Raw genomic sequence first — 13267 nt, 5'->3', positions numbered from 1 at the left:
TAGACGGTACATAAAAGATGGACCTAGCCACAAGCAATGTTTTTGATTTTTTAAGTTAGAAATCATCCAAATATGATTCCCTCGAAGTCAGCAGGTGTAAATTTATAGCTGAAAACAGAATGGGTGACATCACGGTTGCTACGCCCATCTTTTATATACAGTTTATGCTGAAATTTTGGATATTAGCAGGTTAGTCTTGAACTCGGATATCAGAAAGTAGCTTATGATATCTAACAAGCAGGGTTTAGGGTTATTAAACTATAACTATGTTTACAGTATATAACCTATTTGTATTTCAGGCTATATTTGGTGGAATGTTTTACAGCTGATCAAACATTACAGAAATCAGTATTGTAATGTGAGCAAAGAGTGCGATTCTATTTTTTGCATTTGAAATGATCACAACAAAAAAGCATCGGCACATAAATGTAGAAACGACCGCATCTCTTTCCATTCGTAACATTTCCATTAAAGCGACTTATCAACTGAAAGCGAGCCTGGTTATGTAACGCAGAAATGTGTCTGATGGAGCCAGCTAAGTGTGTTTACACGTGAAGAACACGAGCACAAGCGACAGAGCGAGATCATTAATCACAGCCAAGCTGGCTACGAGCTGACTTCCTCTTATCTTCAGCAAGACGCCCATAAAAAAAATAAACACACACAGAAACAAAGAAAAAGGTTTTAACTATGCACAGTTCTCACTTACCCCTCATCAGCCTCGCGTTCCTCTCATGATGAGATTGTAATTTTGATTGGTGTTACTGCTGATTAACGTGACTATCTCTGACATCTTTGCTCAATAGGCAGAAATAATTACTAAACAAATGTCTGCAGATATGTTCAGTTCCTTTATGAAACACACGAAGGATCTGCATGCTAAGCTTGGTCATCTCACAGTTTCTGTAAGCTGCACATAAAATGGACGAGCTGAAGTCTCTACAGTCAATCAGTGTGGGAAGATTCAGAGTTGGCCCCGAACAGAAGAGATCTCAGAAAGATGAGACTTTCTTCAGAAAAGTGTGGAAAAGCCTGCTGGTGTATTTTTCTCAGTGGGACATCAATGATTTAGGAGACCGCAGCGAGTCGAACAAGCATATAAAGGGAAATGGCTCTGCGCTGACGAGAGACCACCAACGAGACTTCATTCAAGTGCCAGTGAGACTCGATTAAGGCTAATGATAATGAAAATTCATCAAATACTCTTTATTACTTACTACTGTCTCTAAAAGTGGTAAAAGGTCATGTCAGTCTTGTTTTGTAAACACTAGCATAAAAAGCACAGAGTATATTTATTTACAATAATCTACAATAAAAACAACTGACTAACGCTCATATTCGAGGGGATGATGATACAAATATTGCTAAATTACTGAAGATTATTCTGTCATGTGTTTTTATATTCAGTGTTTTCCTGAGTTTAGAGTTCATGAATATCACAGGGGACGAAAATGTTTTAAAAAATTCTTTTCAGCTTTTTAAAAAACATTTTATTTCTCGTTTTCCACTCCTCTTATCATCCTGGGATTCTGCAAATGTACTGACCTTGTAACTCTTGCAGCATTATTCATAATGTGAAGTGCTGATGTTGATATTTCGGCATTCTTTCCATTGAAACATGAAAATGTTAAACTGGAGGATGAATAAAACTGTTCTAATGAGCATAACCTAAAGCCACAACTTACCTTTCCCTCTAATCCGAGTCCAAATAACAAACACATCAGACTGTGTGCTGTGCTTAAAGAGAAGCTCTGAGTTTTGCTGCCCCTGAGAACTGCCCGCTTTAATATTAACATCAGTCTTGAGCTGGAGGAACAAGCGGCAGTTACTTTAATCTGTGTTTTCTCTTCCTCGCTGCTCTAGAAGGCACCAGTGAGCTGTGCCATCATTTAATTAAAAGTTAGACAGTGGAGGATGCTGTAGTGATGGCCTCATTTCATGGAAGGAAGTGAGCAAACTTTCAAGCTTGCTGCTGCCAGAAAACACCCAGATCCATGCTGTGTGCCATGCTGCATCTTGAAAAAGGCAGATCTGTGTTTCACCTTTACCTGATGTCACTTGTTCTTGCCAAGACCTGATTCCCATGAGAGCCCTTATGATGCACAACAAGAATCTGGCTGTTTAAACATGCTGTTGCCCTCTGACTGTGCTAAGGCTAGTCAGGAGGTCCACAGTACTTGCTAGCATACTCAAAAGGTGAAAACATGGCTGCTCTCGTGGGAAAGTTAATTTGCCAAGAGATCAACACCATGAATACTGCATGAACAAAGCAGCACCACAGACTAGACCAGTTCAACCATCATTAACTCAGACAGCCTGAATCACTAATTACTAAGGAACATGTGAAGAAGTTTGAGCCCCTGCTGAGCAGAGGCATGTGTTTTAAAAAAAATCTGCTTATTGTTTTCCTGAAACTTCATAGGAATTTGACTGTAACCCTGTTGAAAAGGCTGGTGTCTTTAATACAAATTAGCAAGGCTTTAGATGAAACAACATGAGATGAAACAACATGCGCGGCAGGAAAGGAGAGTCATCTCAGCTGAGACCAGAGCTTTCACACCCAATAATACATTAAGGCCCAGAGGGAATGACAGACTTTGTCCCTGTGCTGGCGTTCCTCATGCTGCAGCTGAATCCCCCGTATCGACTTTTGGAACGACCGACTTGGCCGCCCCCTTCATGCTCCAGCAGCCATCCACTGCAGCAACACTAACAATTACACAATAATTACCTCCCTTGCTGCTCCCACAGAGCAGCACGGGGCGACTTCTTCAGCCTTTATATGTGCTGCACAATTAGCCTTTTAACCTCTGATACCCTGTTTTCTTTGCAGTATAACGACAAGTTAAAATCACATTGTGCATGACTTTATGATATATGATGGCCTCTCTTTCCGTAAACATTTTTCCTGCATCACAAGTTGTGTAAGTTGGACCAGAACTTCTCTCTAAATAGTATCAAGTCAGCTAACAATGACCATAATACATAATACAGGGGAGGGGAACTTTTAAAGGAGCGCTGGGGACAATACATACTTTGGACCAGTGCTCTGTTCAAACAGCAATAGCTGATGTGACATAGAAATTACTTCTAAAGAGATGTGTGAACCCCTGTTTTTACCCATTGCAGCTGCAGGTAAGTACTTGTTTTGTGCTTGACAGGCTGTCAGCAGATGAAGCCCCATATTCCCCTTTCCACTGTGAGTTTAATTTGATATCTTAAGTGCTGACAACACATATAAGCTTCAGAGGTCCATCAATCATACATTCAGCATATTGCTGACACCCAAATATACAAACAGAAACAAGTTTGTGTGACATTTGAGTAAGCAGCAGACAGCCAGCTGTGGAGATGCCTAAATCTGCCTAAAACTGACTTTATGACGCTGCAGCTGTAGCAAAAGCGATTTCCGGACTGAAGCCAATTAAGGCTAACCTATAAAAGGCTGCATACGTGTGCAAACGTCAACTAAGAAGCACAAGAACATAAAAGGATATCATCTTCCTTCCCTCTGCATCCTCACTCTATCAGCCTCTCAGATCACAGCAGCTAACAGCAGCATCTCCTGTGCAGGTTGTATAAGAGGGCACGCCCACCATGTGTCACCGCAACACCTACAGATGAGAGCGCAGAGACTTGCACCGTCTAATCACGCCTCCGCTCAAGCAGTTACCGGGACACGAGAGAAATATGCCTCACTCAACCCATTCACCTGGCCTAGATATTGTCAACAAATATTATGCAACGCCGATAAGTGCAGCAACTAATGACACAGATAAATTATTAAAAGTTGTGGGAGTGCATTGAACAGTTAGAAAATAGATGTAGCCAAGCTCCTTTTATCATAATGCTTGTTTTTGTTTTTTTTGTTTTTTAATTAAACTGGTGCAACACCAGCGATCACAGCCATGTTAGCTTTGGCTAACATGGCTATTATCATATTATATTGATGCTATAAAAATAAAACTGAATTTAATTTACAGAAATTTAAATCTAGCATGACATAAGCACTTTTTTATGCATTAGCATCTATTTTGCTTCTATTGCTTTGTCAGACCCTTCCTTTAGGTGCAACATCTCTACAGAGATTCTTTGATTTATTAGTATATATTTAAGAGTTTCATCACTTCTTTTCCCATAGACTTCAACATTTAAGCAGCATGTACAGGATAATGCTTGTTACCCAAATCATCAGTCTGGTAGGTCTAAAACCCACATGGCTTTATTTTGTCTACTCTACTGGGGAGTAGACAAAATGTTACTATGTCTGTTGGCATCTATTGGTGAGATACTGTTTTATGATCCACACTAAAACTCCAGTCTCAATTAAAATTTGTGGGTTGTTGTCTGAGTGGTAACATTCGCTATCTTCATTTCCCCTCAGAGACCGGATACACAAAGCACGAATGCACGGTCGGGGGCCACATCCCATTCAGCTCAGCACGTCCTATCCCATCAGCACCGGCAGCAGTCACGGATTACTAGGCGCACTGAGGCTCAAATCCCATCAGGAGGAGGGAAAGCATCTGTGAGCCAGGAGGAGCCGAGTGTGTGGTAGACTGAAGAGTCAGCACGAGTTCACTAAAAGTCTCTGTTGGCGTTTCGAATTTTGACACTGCTAAAATAAAGATGGAATGAATTATTTGAAACAGACATTTTCACCAGAAGCTGACTGGCAGGTTGTCTGCGCCGGATCACATTTTCTTGGCACTGGCAGTTGTAGCCATGCTGCCATCCATTTTTCAAAAGGGGTCCTGCAGATAGCCATACAGATACTGGTGATGCATAGACATCTGCTTTTTTCTTTATTGATCCACTGAAGAAGCTGCACACATTTACTTTGACCGACACACACACTCACACACTGACCTGCATCTCCTTGTCCCCATATTTGGACGGGTGCTTGCTGCCCTGGCTCTTCCGGCGCAGTTTCTTTAGCTCTGCCTGGCACTTCTCCAAACTCTCCCCTTTGCTCTTGTGCTCCATCTGGTACTTCTTCAGTGCAGCCTGGGGGGGGCAGCACAAAGTCAGCAGGGGCACAGCAGTGCTGCTCGCATGTGTCAGCATCCGCAGTTGATGTTTCACACTGACAGAGGCAGACATTTATTTGACAAGTGGTCAGCTTCTGCATCACTGAGACAGGAGAACTGAAGGAGGTTTCTTATTTCTCCTCCTCGCTCCCAATATTTTGTTTCCTGATTGGATGTTTTTCTTTTCTTTGTGTATCACATGTATGTATCACAACATCAACTGTAGTGTGTTCACGTCAGTAGCATGCATTATGTAATATGTTCCTAACAACTTAAAGGAACATGCAAATCAAATTAAAGCATTCATATGCAAATATATTTGAGTGACATTCATCCAAAAGCCCTCCAAGGGTGCTGATAAATCCTTTGTTTAGTATTACATAATGCTCTGGGGGCTGATTCCAAACACAGATCACCCCAAATAAATTCCTCCACTTAATTTTGTTCTTTTTGTGCAAAACTCTCCGGTTTCGCAGAATTTCTCACTATTCACGGGACGGAATAGGATGTGATTTATGTAACTTGCTGCAGTGGTTTGGATGAAAGCTGGCGGAAAATTAAGGAGTGCATTTTGTCTCTGAGCCAGTGATTTTATGAGAATGTGGTTCATACTGTATTCCACATAAATTCACTCCCATGAGAGGTCCAACAGGATGTTTTATTCAAGCTCGTGGTGGGGCAGGTGTCCTGTTACATAATGAATCTGAATATTATCCCATCAGAATCTCCTCAAGCAGCAATTCTTATGACAAGTGGTTTTCATAAAATTCCTGCAATTAAGCCGGGATCTTTTTTTCCTTAAAATGAAACAGAAAAAGTTACGAACGAATGTCCATGAAATGCTTCAGGAAAGCATCAGGTAGAAATAACTAAACAGTATCATTGTCTATGAACGTCTATAACATTTTAGAGATGAATGATATTGACTGAATCAAGTAAAGGCGAGCTGGTGTCCTCCTGAAAAGCTATCAACGTGTAGGAAACGAGAGAGTCTTCTATTAGCGTTGCTTTGGTCTCCACCAGTTTCTCCAGGTGGTTTCTAAACCAGTCTACAGCTTTAAAAAATACTTGTTGTGTGCTGTTGGAATCAAAGTGATGAGTTCAAACTAAACAGCAACTGCCTAGCTAAACCAAAACAATAAGCTAGAAGAGGCTGAAAAGCCCATTAGGGCGGCACAGTTTAGTGACTTGTGAAGAAAGGACTCTCACATTCAGGTATCGCGCGTCCAGCTCGACCTTCTTCTCCAGCTCTGTGAGCAGCTCGTTGTGGAACGACTTCAGCTGCAAGACACAGAAAAGCCTCAAAAACAATGCAAGAAACAACAAAATGCACTGAAACCTCAAGCAGTCACATGATCAACCACAGCGGATTATTTTTAAAACAGGAATGTCACTCATGAGTTAGTGTTGGTGCAGAGGAATGCCTTGAAGTGTGAGACTTTTACAGTTACAATGCAAATAAAGGAGGATGTCTGGCAGTGCACACCAAGTTTGCTGCCCGTGTGCACGTATAAGCTGAGAGAACACTAGACAGTATAGACTGGATTCTGCACATAATATACTGTGACCTTCCTTGTTTCCTTTGGATATGTTCATATAACCAAAGTTATATTTAACTTGCTGAGAGTCAGCACTGAATGAAATATTTGCATAAAAATGTAATATTTGCTCATTTTCTAATCTGCATCTTGTACCACTGCACTAAAAAAATATCATCATTACCTTGAATCTTTGACACCTATTATCCAAAAGATCAAGGATTCCAGTTTCAAAATACCCTTTAACACAATTTGCATAAACATTAAAGACAGGATGCTCCTCGCTGTTTCTTTTTGTTGACTGAGCGTTTCCTTCTAATGTTGCCACAATTGGCCAATTTACTCTTTGCTGGATTCAAATAAAGACCTTTTGGAGAAGTGAAATGAGAATGTTGTCAGTCTGTAATGACTGTAATTTACATATCAGAGTATCAGTAAACAAACCATAGCAAATAAAGAGAGTTGCTGCCATTAGAAACTGGAATTACAGTAGAAGCTACTCGTGTACAGTAGGGAGTGTGTCTTGCTGGGTATTAAATGTTAAAATATATCGTGTGACTCCAAAGCAACAAGCCCACAATCCGTCTGGCTCGAGGCTTAAGAACTGCTGATTTTAGCAACACCAACACCACATGCTCACCATCTCCTCAAGCTGGATCTGGATCTGTCTGTGCACTTCAGCCATCTGAAAGAGCACATCCCCTGCAGAGAGAAGACAAAGAAAGACAATAAACAAAAAGAGAGAAGGGAGGGGAGGGAGAGAGGGAAAAAAAGATAGCGATATTAAATCATTCAAACTCTGTGTGAGAGCAACACACATCGTGCAAAAAGAGAGACCATGCAGCTGCGCAAAACAGATGAGAGACAGGTGTACGGTGTCGAGGGAAGAGGACGAGGCAAAGGACAAAATGAGACATCTCGTGATATCGACGAAGCAGACGAAACTCAAAACAGTGACAAAAATTAAAAGTGCACTCGAGAAATATGCGCTAATGAATGAAAAATGAAAAATAAGAGCGTTAACCAAGAAACCTACTGAAACTATGTGGATATCCTTTTTACCAAGAGCTTACAACACTACTGCTAAGAAACACACAGGAACAGCATGGTAAAAGAAAAATTTTTAGTATTTCATCCTTGCAATAAGACATGTATTGCTACAACATAACAGGGGGAAACACCAAAAAGCAGACCCCAGAAAGAACTCAAAAGCTAAAAATAGAGAACAAAACAAAACACAAAAAACTAAGTAGAAAGTAAAGGATGATTCATGCAGCCAGGGAGGTGCGCATTGTTTTAAGATACCTACATGCTGCCTCTTCTGAATACGCAATGCATTGTAAAAAAACAAAAAACAAAAAAAGGAACAAAAAGATCTAGTTTGAGCAAAGAACAGAGGGATAGAGACCTGAAGAGACAGTGACAGATCAAACTACCCCAGAAAAATGAGACACACAACAAGATTTCACACAGAAAAACACTCAGACAGGCAGTTAGTCTGACCCTGCCCTTACTTACAAACCATCTACGTGCTCTCCTCATCACCAGAGCTCAGACGGACACTGGATTTTTCATGCAGATGTTAAGACTGACTAAAAACTGGGGTATTAATTTGGTCGTGAAATTTATTATTTAAATGTTCGTGTCGGCTTCTTGTTTGTCAAAGAAATACTGTCCAGCGTATGGAAATCAACACACGTAAATAGGGATAAACTGATATACTGGCCATTTTGATATTCATCAATAATTTTGGATTGGCTACATATTAAAAAACTGTGGAAATTACAAATTTCTTTTTAAACATATTTTTATCTGAATCCAAGCACCTTTTAAAACATCAGCCCAGATCAGTGCATCCCTGTTTGTATGCTTTGTAAATTCTCACATTTCAGTATCTGCCTCAAAAACCCAGCATCAGTGAAGCTCTACAAATAAGGTAATATACTTTAATACTAAAAAGTCATGTACTAGTAACATTATATATAACCTATAAATGAAAGGAAACCTAATATTCTCACATCCCATAAGAAAATAATAGTTAATCATCTATGAAAAAAAACACATCTCATAGAACATCCTGTACATGTACTGCAGTTTCTTATTGCACATCTACCATAATATTTGGAAATACAGAAGTTTTTCTCTTTTCTTAGACAATATAAGGATATAATATTAATAATATAAGACACTAAGTAAACCACTCTTTGTACTTTTATGAAAAAGCCCAAATTAAAGTACATCTTACAGCTGCAGCGGCACCATAAAGCACCCGATTTATTCCAAATGAACCCACTAATATATATCAATGTCACTCATCTGCCTCCTGCATAATGCATGCTGACATTAGATAATGTTCGCCGCTGCAGCGCTGACTTGAAGTGAGTCTGAGCGAAGGGTGTACGCGAGTGTGTTGGTGGACCTGTGGACACCGGACAGTGGACAGTCAGAGGGGACACAGAGAGTGGGCTGCCTGGACAGGATTAATGGGCTTAATGGAAGTGCTGTGGTCATGCAGATGAGATAGAGGGGATTTAGGAAAGGTCGGAGCAGGAGGAGGTGGGGGCAGAGGTGGAAGGAAAAGAAGTTTATATTTACTTAAGGGGACTGGACTTAAGTCTGCATCCAAGCTTCTGCTAAATAACTTGAGTATTTCAGATAGACGTATAGCAGCTGAGGTCACTTACATTCTCTTTAATAATAGTAATATCAGCCTTTTTCTTGCCTTCATTTTTTCCTGCTTTCTCCTATGCTTCATTTGCAACAGCTTCTGCCTGTCACTGTCAGCATAATAAAATTATCTTATTAGTCCTATAAAACACACAAAGTAAATGGTTTCTGTTTTTTGCTAATAGCTATCAGAGCCATGCAGCACATTCTTCTTTTGTAAATTTGCTGTCACCAGTTTCTCAGTAGAAGATTTTAACTTGTGCAAGACGTCATCCCGGCTGCCCTTTAACCTCACACAAAAATCCGATGTCACACACGAGGCAAACCTGACTCATGCGTGCAGAACAGAAAGCCACACAGGGGAGTTTAGCCCACAGCCCTTCTCATCCAACGCACTAGCTTACTTTAAAGCCTCCTGCTTCCACCCATCTCCTTATGAAAATGCACCGAAAGGCTATAACGCTGTGGAAGTGTCTGACTGCCGCCAAACAGGGCGTTAGGGCCAGCGAGGCAGATAAATGCACTGATGTGTACTTTCAAAACTCTCCTTTGATTCTTGGAGGACACCCAACGTACATTCCCATCCCATCCATTAATAAACAGCCGCTGGCCATCGACAAGCGACGGAGACCGGGCTGAACTCAAGCACCTCCACCATACACAATTGCACCAATGTTGATTTCAGCCAGAGGGGGGTAGCAGAATACTGAAGAGAGGGGGTAATTAAAGAGGCATTTGTTTCTAGAATATAACAAAATATCAGATTCTTGGGGAGGATTCAACTTCCTTGTTAATCCATTTCTATTATTCTAATTTCTGGCCATTTTCCTTTATATTTCCCTCTGAGAAAATATTCAGAATTTCTCACCATATATTAGCAGAAAATGTCCAAATAGAGAGAAATGAGTGTGTTAAATCACCTCTACAGGCCCGCTTACTTTCCCTTACTATCTGAGGTAGCCCTCAGACATTAGTTTCCATACTTCCTCCCTCACTGCCAATAAAACTGCCTCTCAGCTGGTAATAACATTTAAAAAACTGGCCTTGGTCATATTTCTGGGTTTTTAAATATGTACCTGCAGGCTAATTTACGTTGTTCTTCATTGTCCCTGAGGAGGAAGACTTCTCTCTCTGATTCTCCTCCCCTTGCAGGTCAGAGTTCAGTCTCCACATCAACATACTGAGAGCATCTCACTTTAACTTTAGAGACATTCACTTCACTTTAAACTTCAGAGCAGCAGATGGTGACTGAAAGGTCGCCCTGCCACCAGCTGCTGAAGCATATAAAAATAAATACATCCTCGTTTGAGCTTTTATGCCTCCAAGGGCAGTTCTGACTGATAACAAGCTGGCATGAGAGTATAACTATCACCACAATGTCTGCAATTTAGTAAAAGACAAGCAGCTGAACAATGAAGCAACGCATATGTGCCAAAAACTGCAATACCTCTAATGACCACTCGAGGCAGGCTCTAAAAGTGAGTTGATCCCCACAGACTGTTACGTTTAAATATTCAACTTTACAGCAGAAATAAGCAAGTTTACAGCCTGCTGCTAAAAACTGAACCACACAGCTTAACTACATTTGTGCTGTTAGTGCCTTTATTGGCACTTTTATCAAATTATCTGATAAATGTGCTCTACTGAGAGGTAGACCTTCAGTTACGGTGGTGTTCTGGTGTTTTATTTGTCAAGCAGCACAATAATAAACAGCAATACACTATACAGTGCAAAGCCAACAGCAGATCTCAGTATGGCTGCACTGATCTTCTATAAATAAGTAAAATTTGAAAGGCATCTCCTGATCCATTTGCCAAAGTTCAACACTATAACAGCCAACGGGAACAAGGGTCAAAAAATTAAAACCAACTTGTAATAAAGAAGTAACTGCAGAAAAAAAACTGTTAAAGAGCCAACAGGTCTCACAGTGCTGCTCTGTGGCTTTGACCCACAGGCTTTTATCACCTGGAAAATCCCCAAATTCCTGGATGTTCTTGTTTAATTGCACCCATCTAATCCAAAATCTCTCCACCTTGCATTGTGAAATATCGGACTTCTACCCGGCAGAAGTAAGCAGCTTACTGTTAATCAGAGCCGATCACAACATCTGAGGCTTAAAGGGGAGTAAAGCACATTGTTGTCAGCACTCAGCACACGCAGGTCCAGATCAATTAAAGATTAAATACACAATCGCTGCTTTTGTCTGCAAAATGTTCTCGCAAACCAAGACTCAAGCAGGCCACAACTCACAGTTAGTTACATTGTCTTCCTCCTAGGATGACATTGTTACTTCACGCTATTCTTGGAAAAGTTAACACAAAAGGACACATCTAGTTAACAAATGAAAACCTAATGCTCAAAATCAATTAAGTGAGATTCAGAGGTTTACAGCACACATGAGAAAAACATAACAACTCAACAGCCTCTAAACCCATCATAGATGGGCTGAGAAATAATGACTCATAAATGCTGAGAAACCAAAAGTGGAGTAAAGTTGATTTTAGAAGAAAAAAAGCAGCAATCACAGTTCGTTCAACACCCCAATGACTCAACTGCCAAACCACACTCTGTCGGTGGATATGTGTACAGTAAGAGCAGTTAAGACTGCAGGGTGGGAACAAGCCCATTATTCATTTGGGCAACCAAAGGGCAGCACTAACATCTGGGTTTATTACCCCAGCTACTTTTCCATGCAGCTCCTGGGCTTTAAAGAGTGAGAAGGAGGGAGTGAGCCACAGTTAATAGCCATATGAAGGAAAGTGTTTTATGTAGTGTGCATCTCTGCAGGGACTGTATTATAGAAGGCTGAAAGCAAACAAGCAGCTCTAATCCCCAGAAAGCTGCAGTGAAGGGAGTACAAGGTGCTGCGGGGAGATTTGTCCTCCACAATGCCACATGATTGACACCGTTATTGTTGTGCTCTTCTGGGTCTTTAATTTTGCTAAACACCGGCTGCATCGGGGTGCATATAAACACCCCCGAGAACATGTGCAAATTTCCCCAGAAGTAGTAACAACGCCTGATTTAGCATTCAGATTTTAAGTATCCACTTGACAACAAAGTAATTACAAGTTTTTTTGTTGTACTCGCAGTTAATCAGCATAACATTTGGTGCGTCTGTAGTCCAGCTATAATCCTGCACTCCACCGGCAGTAAAAACCCAAGCTGACATGTTAAAAGCTGTCACTGCGTTTCATGTTATAAATTACAATAAGGGCACAAATCCCGCTGACGCGAGTGTAAACATGTCATCTTAGATCTGGGCTGTTTGACGTCTTCTGCAGTTTATCGGAAAGAAAAATGAATCTTTAGAAAGCGCGATCGAGCTACAGGAGATCGATAGGAATGACTGGCTATACATAATCATTACGTGGTGGCTGATGGGGTGCTAAATGAAGAGTGAGCATCTGTGGCAGAAGATGCAAGCTGCTACTAAGACGCAGGCACAGAGTGGTGGATGGGATTTTGACAAATCAACAGAGACCCTGGCAGGTCAACACAATTCTTGTCATCTTAAATCATTACTTCTCACCTCTAATTGTTTCTCACAGTGAGAAATGAACAAATAAAGAAAAAGAAGATATATTTGCTTTGTGTGCTTGTATAGAGTTAGCACACTGAGGCACAGGAGACAGTGGGAATCAGGGTATAATGTGGATTTCAAGCCTACAAACATCTCTTCTTCCACTAAATGGGGCATTGCTTTAAAAAGGCATGACAGATGAGAATTCATTGACAGCTTCACGCTACAGCTTGGTGACAATAAGTTAATAATGAGCTGACAAGTGCCACTATGTTCGGTTTTGAAATAGATAAACACGCAGAAAGAGAAAATCCCACAAGCCTGGGAGGAGACAGGCATCAAGAGCCTAACAACAGCTTCCTGTGCGAAACAACTCGCATGTATGAAAAGTGTCCGTGCGCGGTGCCTCAGATCAGAGTCTCTATTATCAGCATCATTAAGTCACCATTTGGCCGACTACCCACATCAAGGACAATGCGACAGCTCAAGGACATTTTATAGTCCAACAC

General features: G+C 40.9%; 1 protein-coding gene across 9 annotated transcripts in view; it reads right to left on the bottom strand.

Moving 5' to 3' along the window:
* Positions 1 to 13267, bottom strand: part of baiap2b (BAR/IMD domain containing adaptor protein 2b) — a 76137-nt gene that overhangs the window by 23606 nt on the left and 39264 nt on the right. For 8 of the 9 annotated variants that reach the window (XR_005614071.1, XR_005614070.1, XM_039616377.1 and 5 more), the window contains 3 exons: positions 7209 to 7270; positions 6240 to 6311; positions 4870 to 5007 (listed from right to left, as the gene is read on the bottom strand). Coding sequence is in view for 7 of the 9 variants with exons in the window: in XM_039616377.1 (XP_039472311.1) it covers positions 4870 to 5007; positions 6240 to 6311; positions 7209 to 7270 (272 nt within the window). In the remaining 2 variants the exon portion in view is untranslated. Of the gene's footprint in view, positions 1 to 4869; positions 5008 to 6239; positions 6312 to 7208; positions 7271 to 7877; positions 7884 to 13267 lie in introns of those variants that run through there. The other variant, XM_039616382.1, reaches the window with a different exon arrangement.

This window comes from Oreochromis aureus, linkage group 8, assembly GCF_013358895.1.
Source record: "Oreochromis aureus strain Israel breed Guangdong linkage group 8, ZZ_aureus, whole genome shotgun sequence".
NCBI classification, from domain to species: Eukaryota; Metazoa; Chordata; class Actinopteri; order Cichliformes; family Cichlidae; genus Oreochromis; species Oreochromis aureus.
Note: the sequence above shows the minus strand (reverse complement) of the source record. Positions and strands in the feature narration are given on the sequence as shown.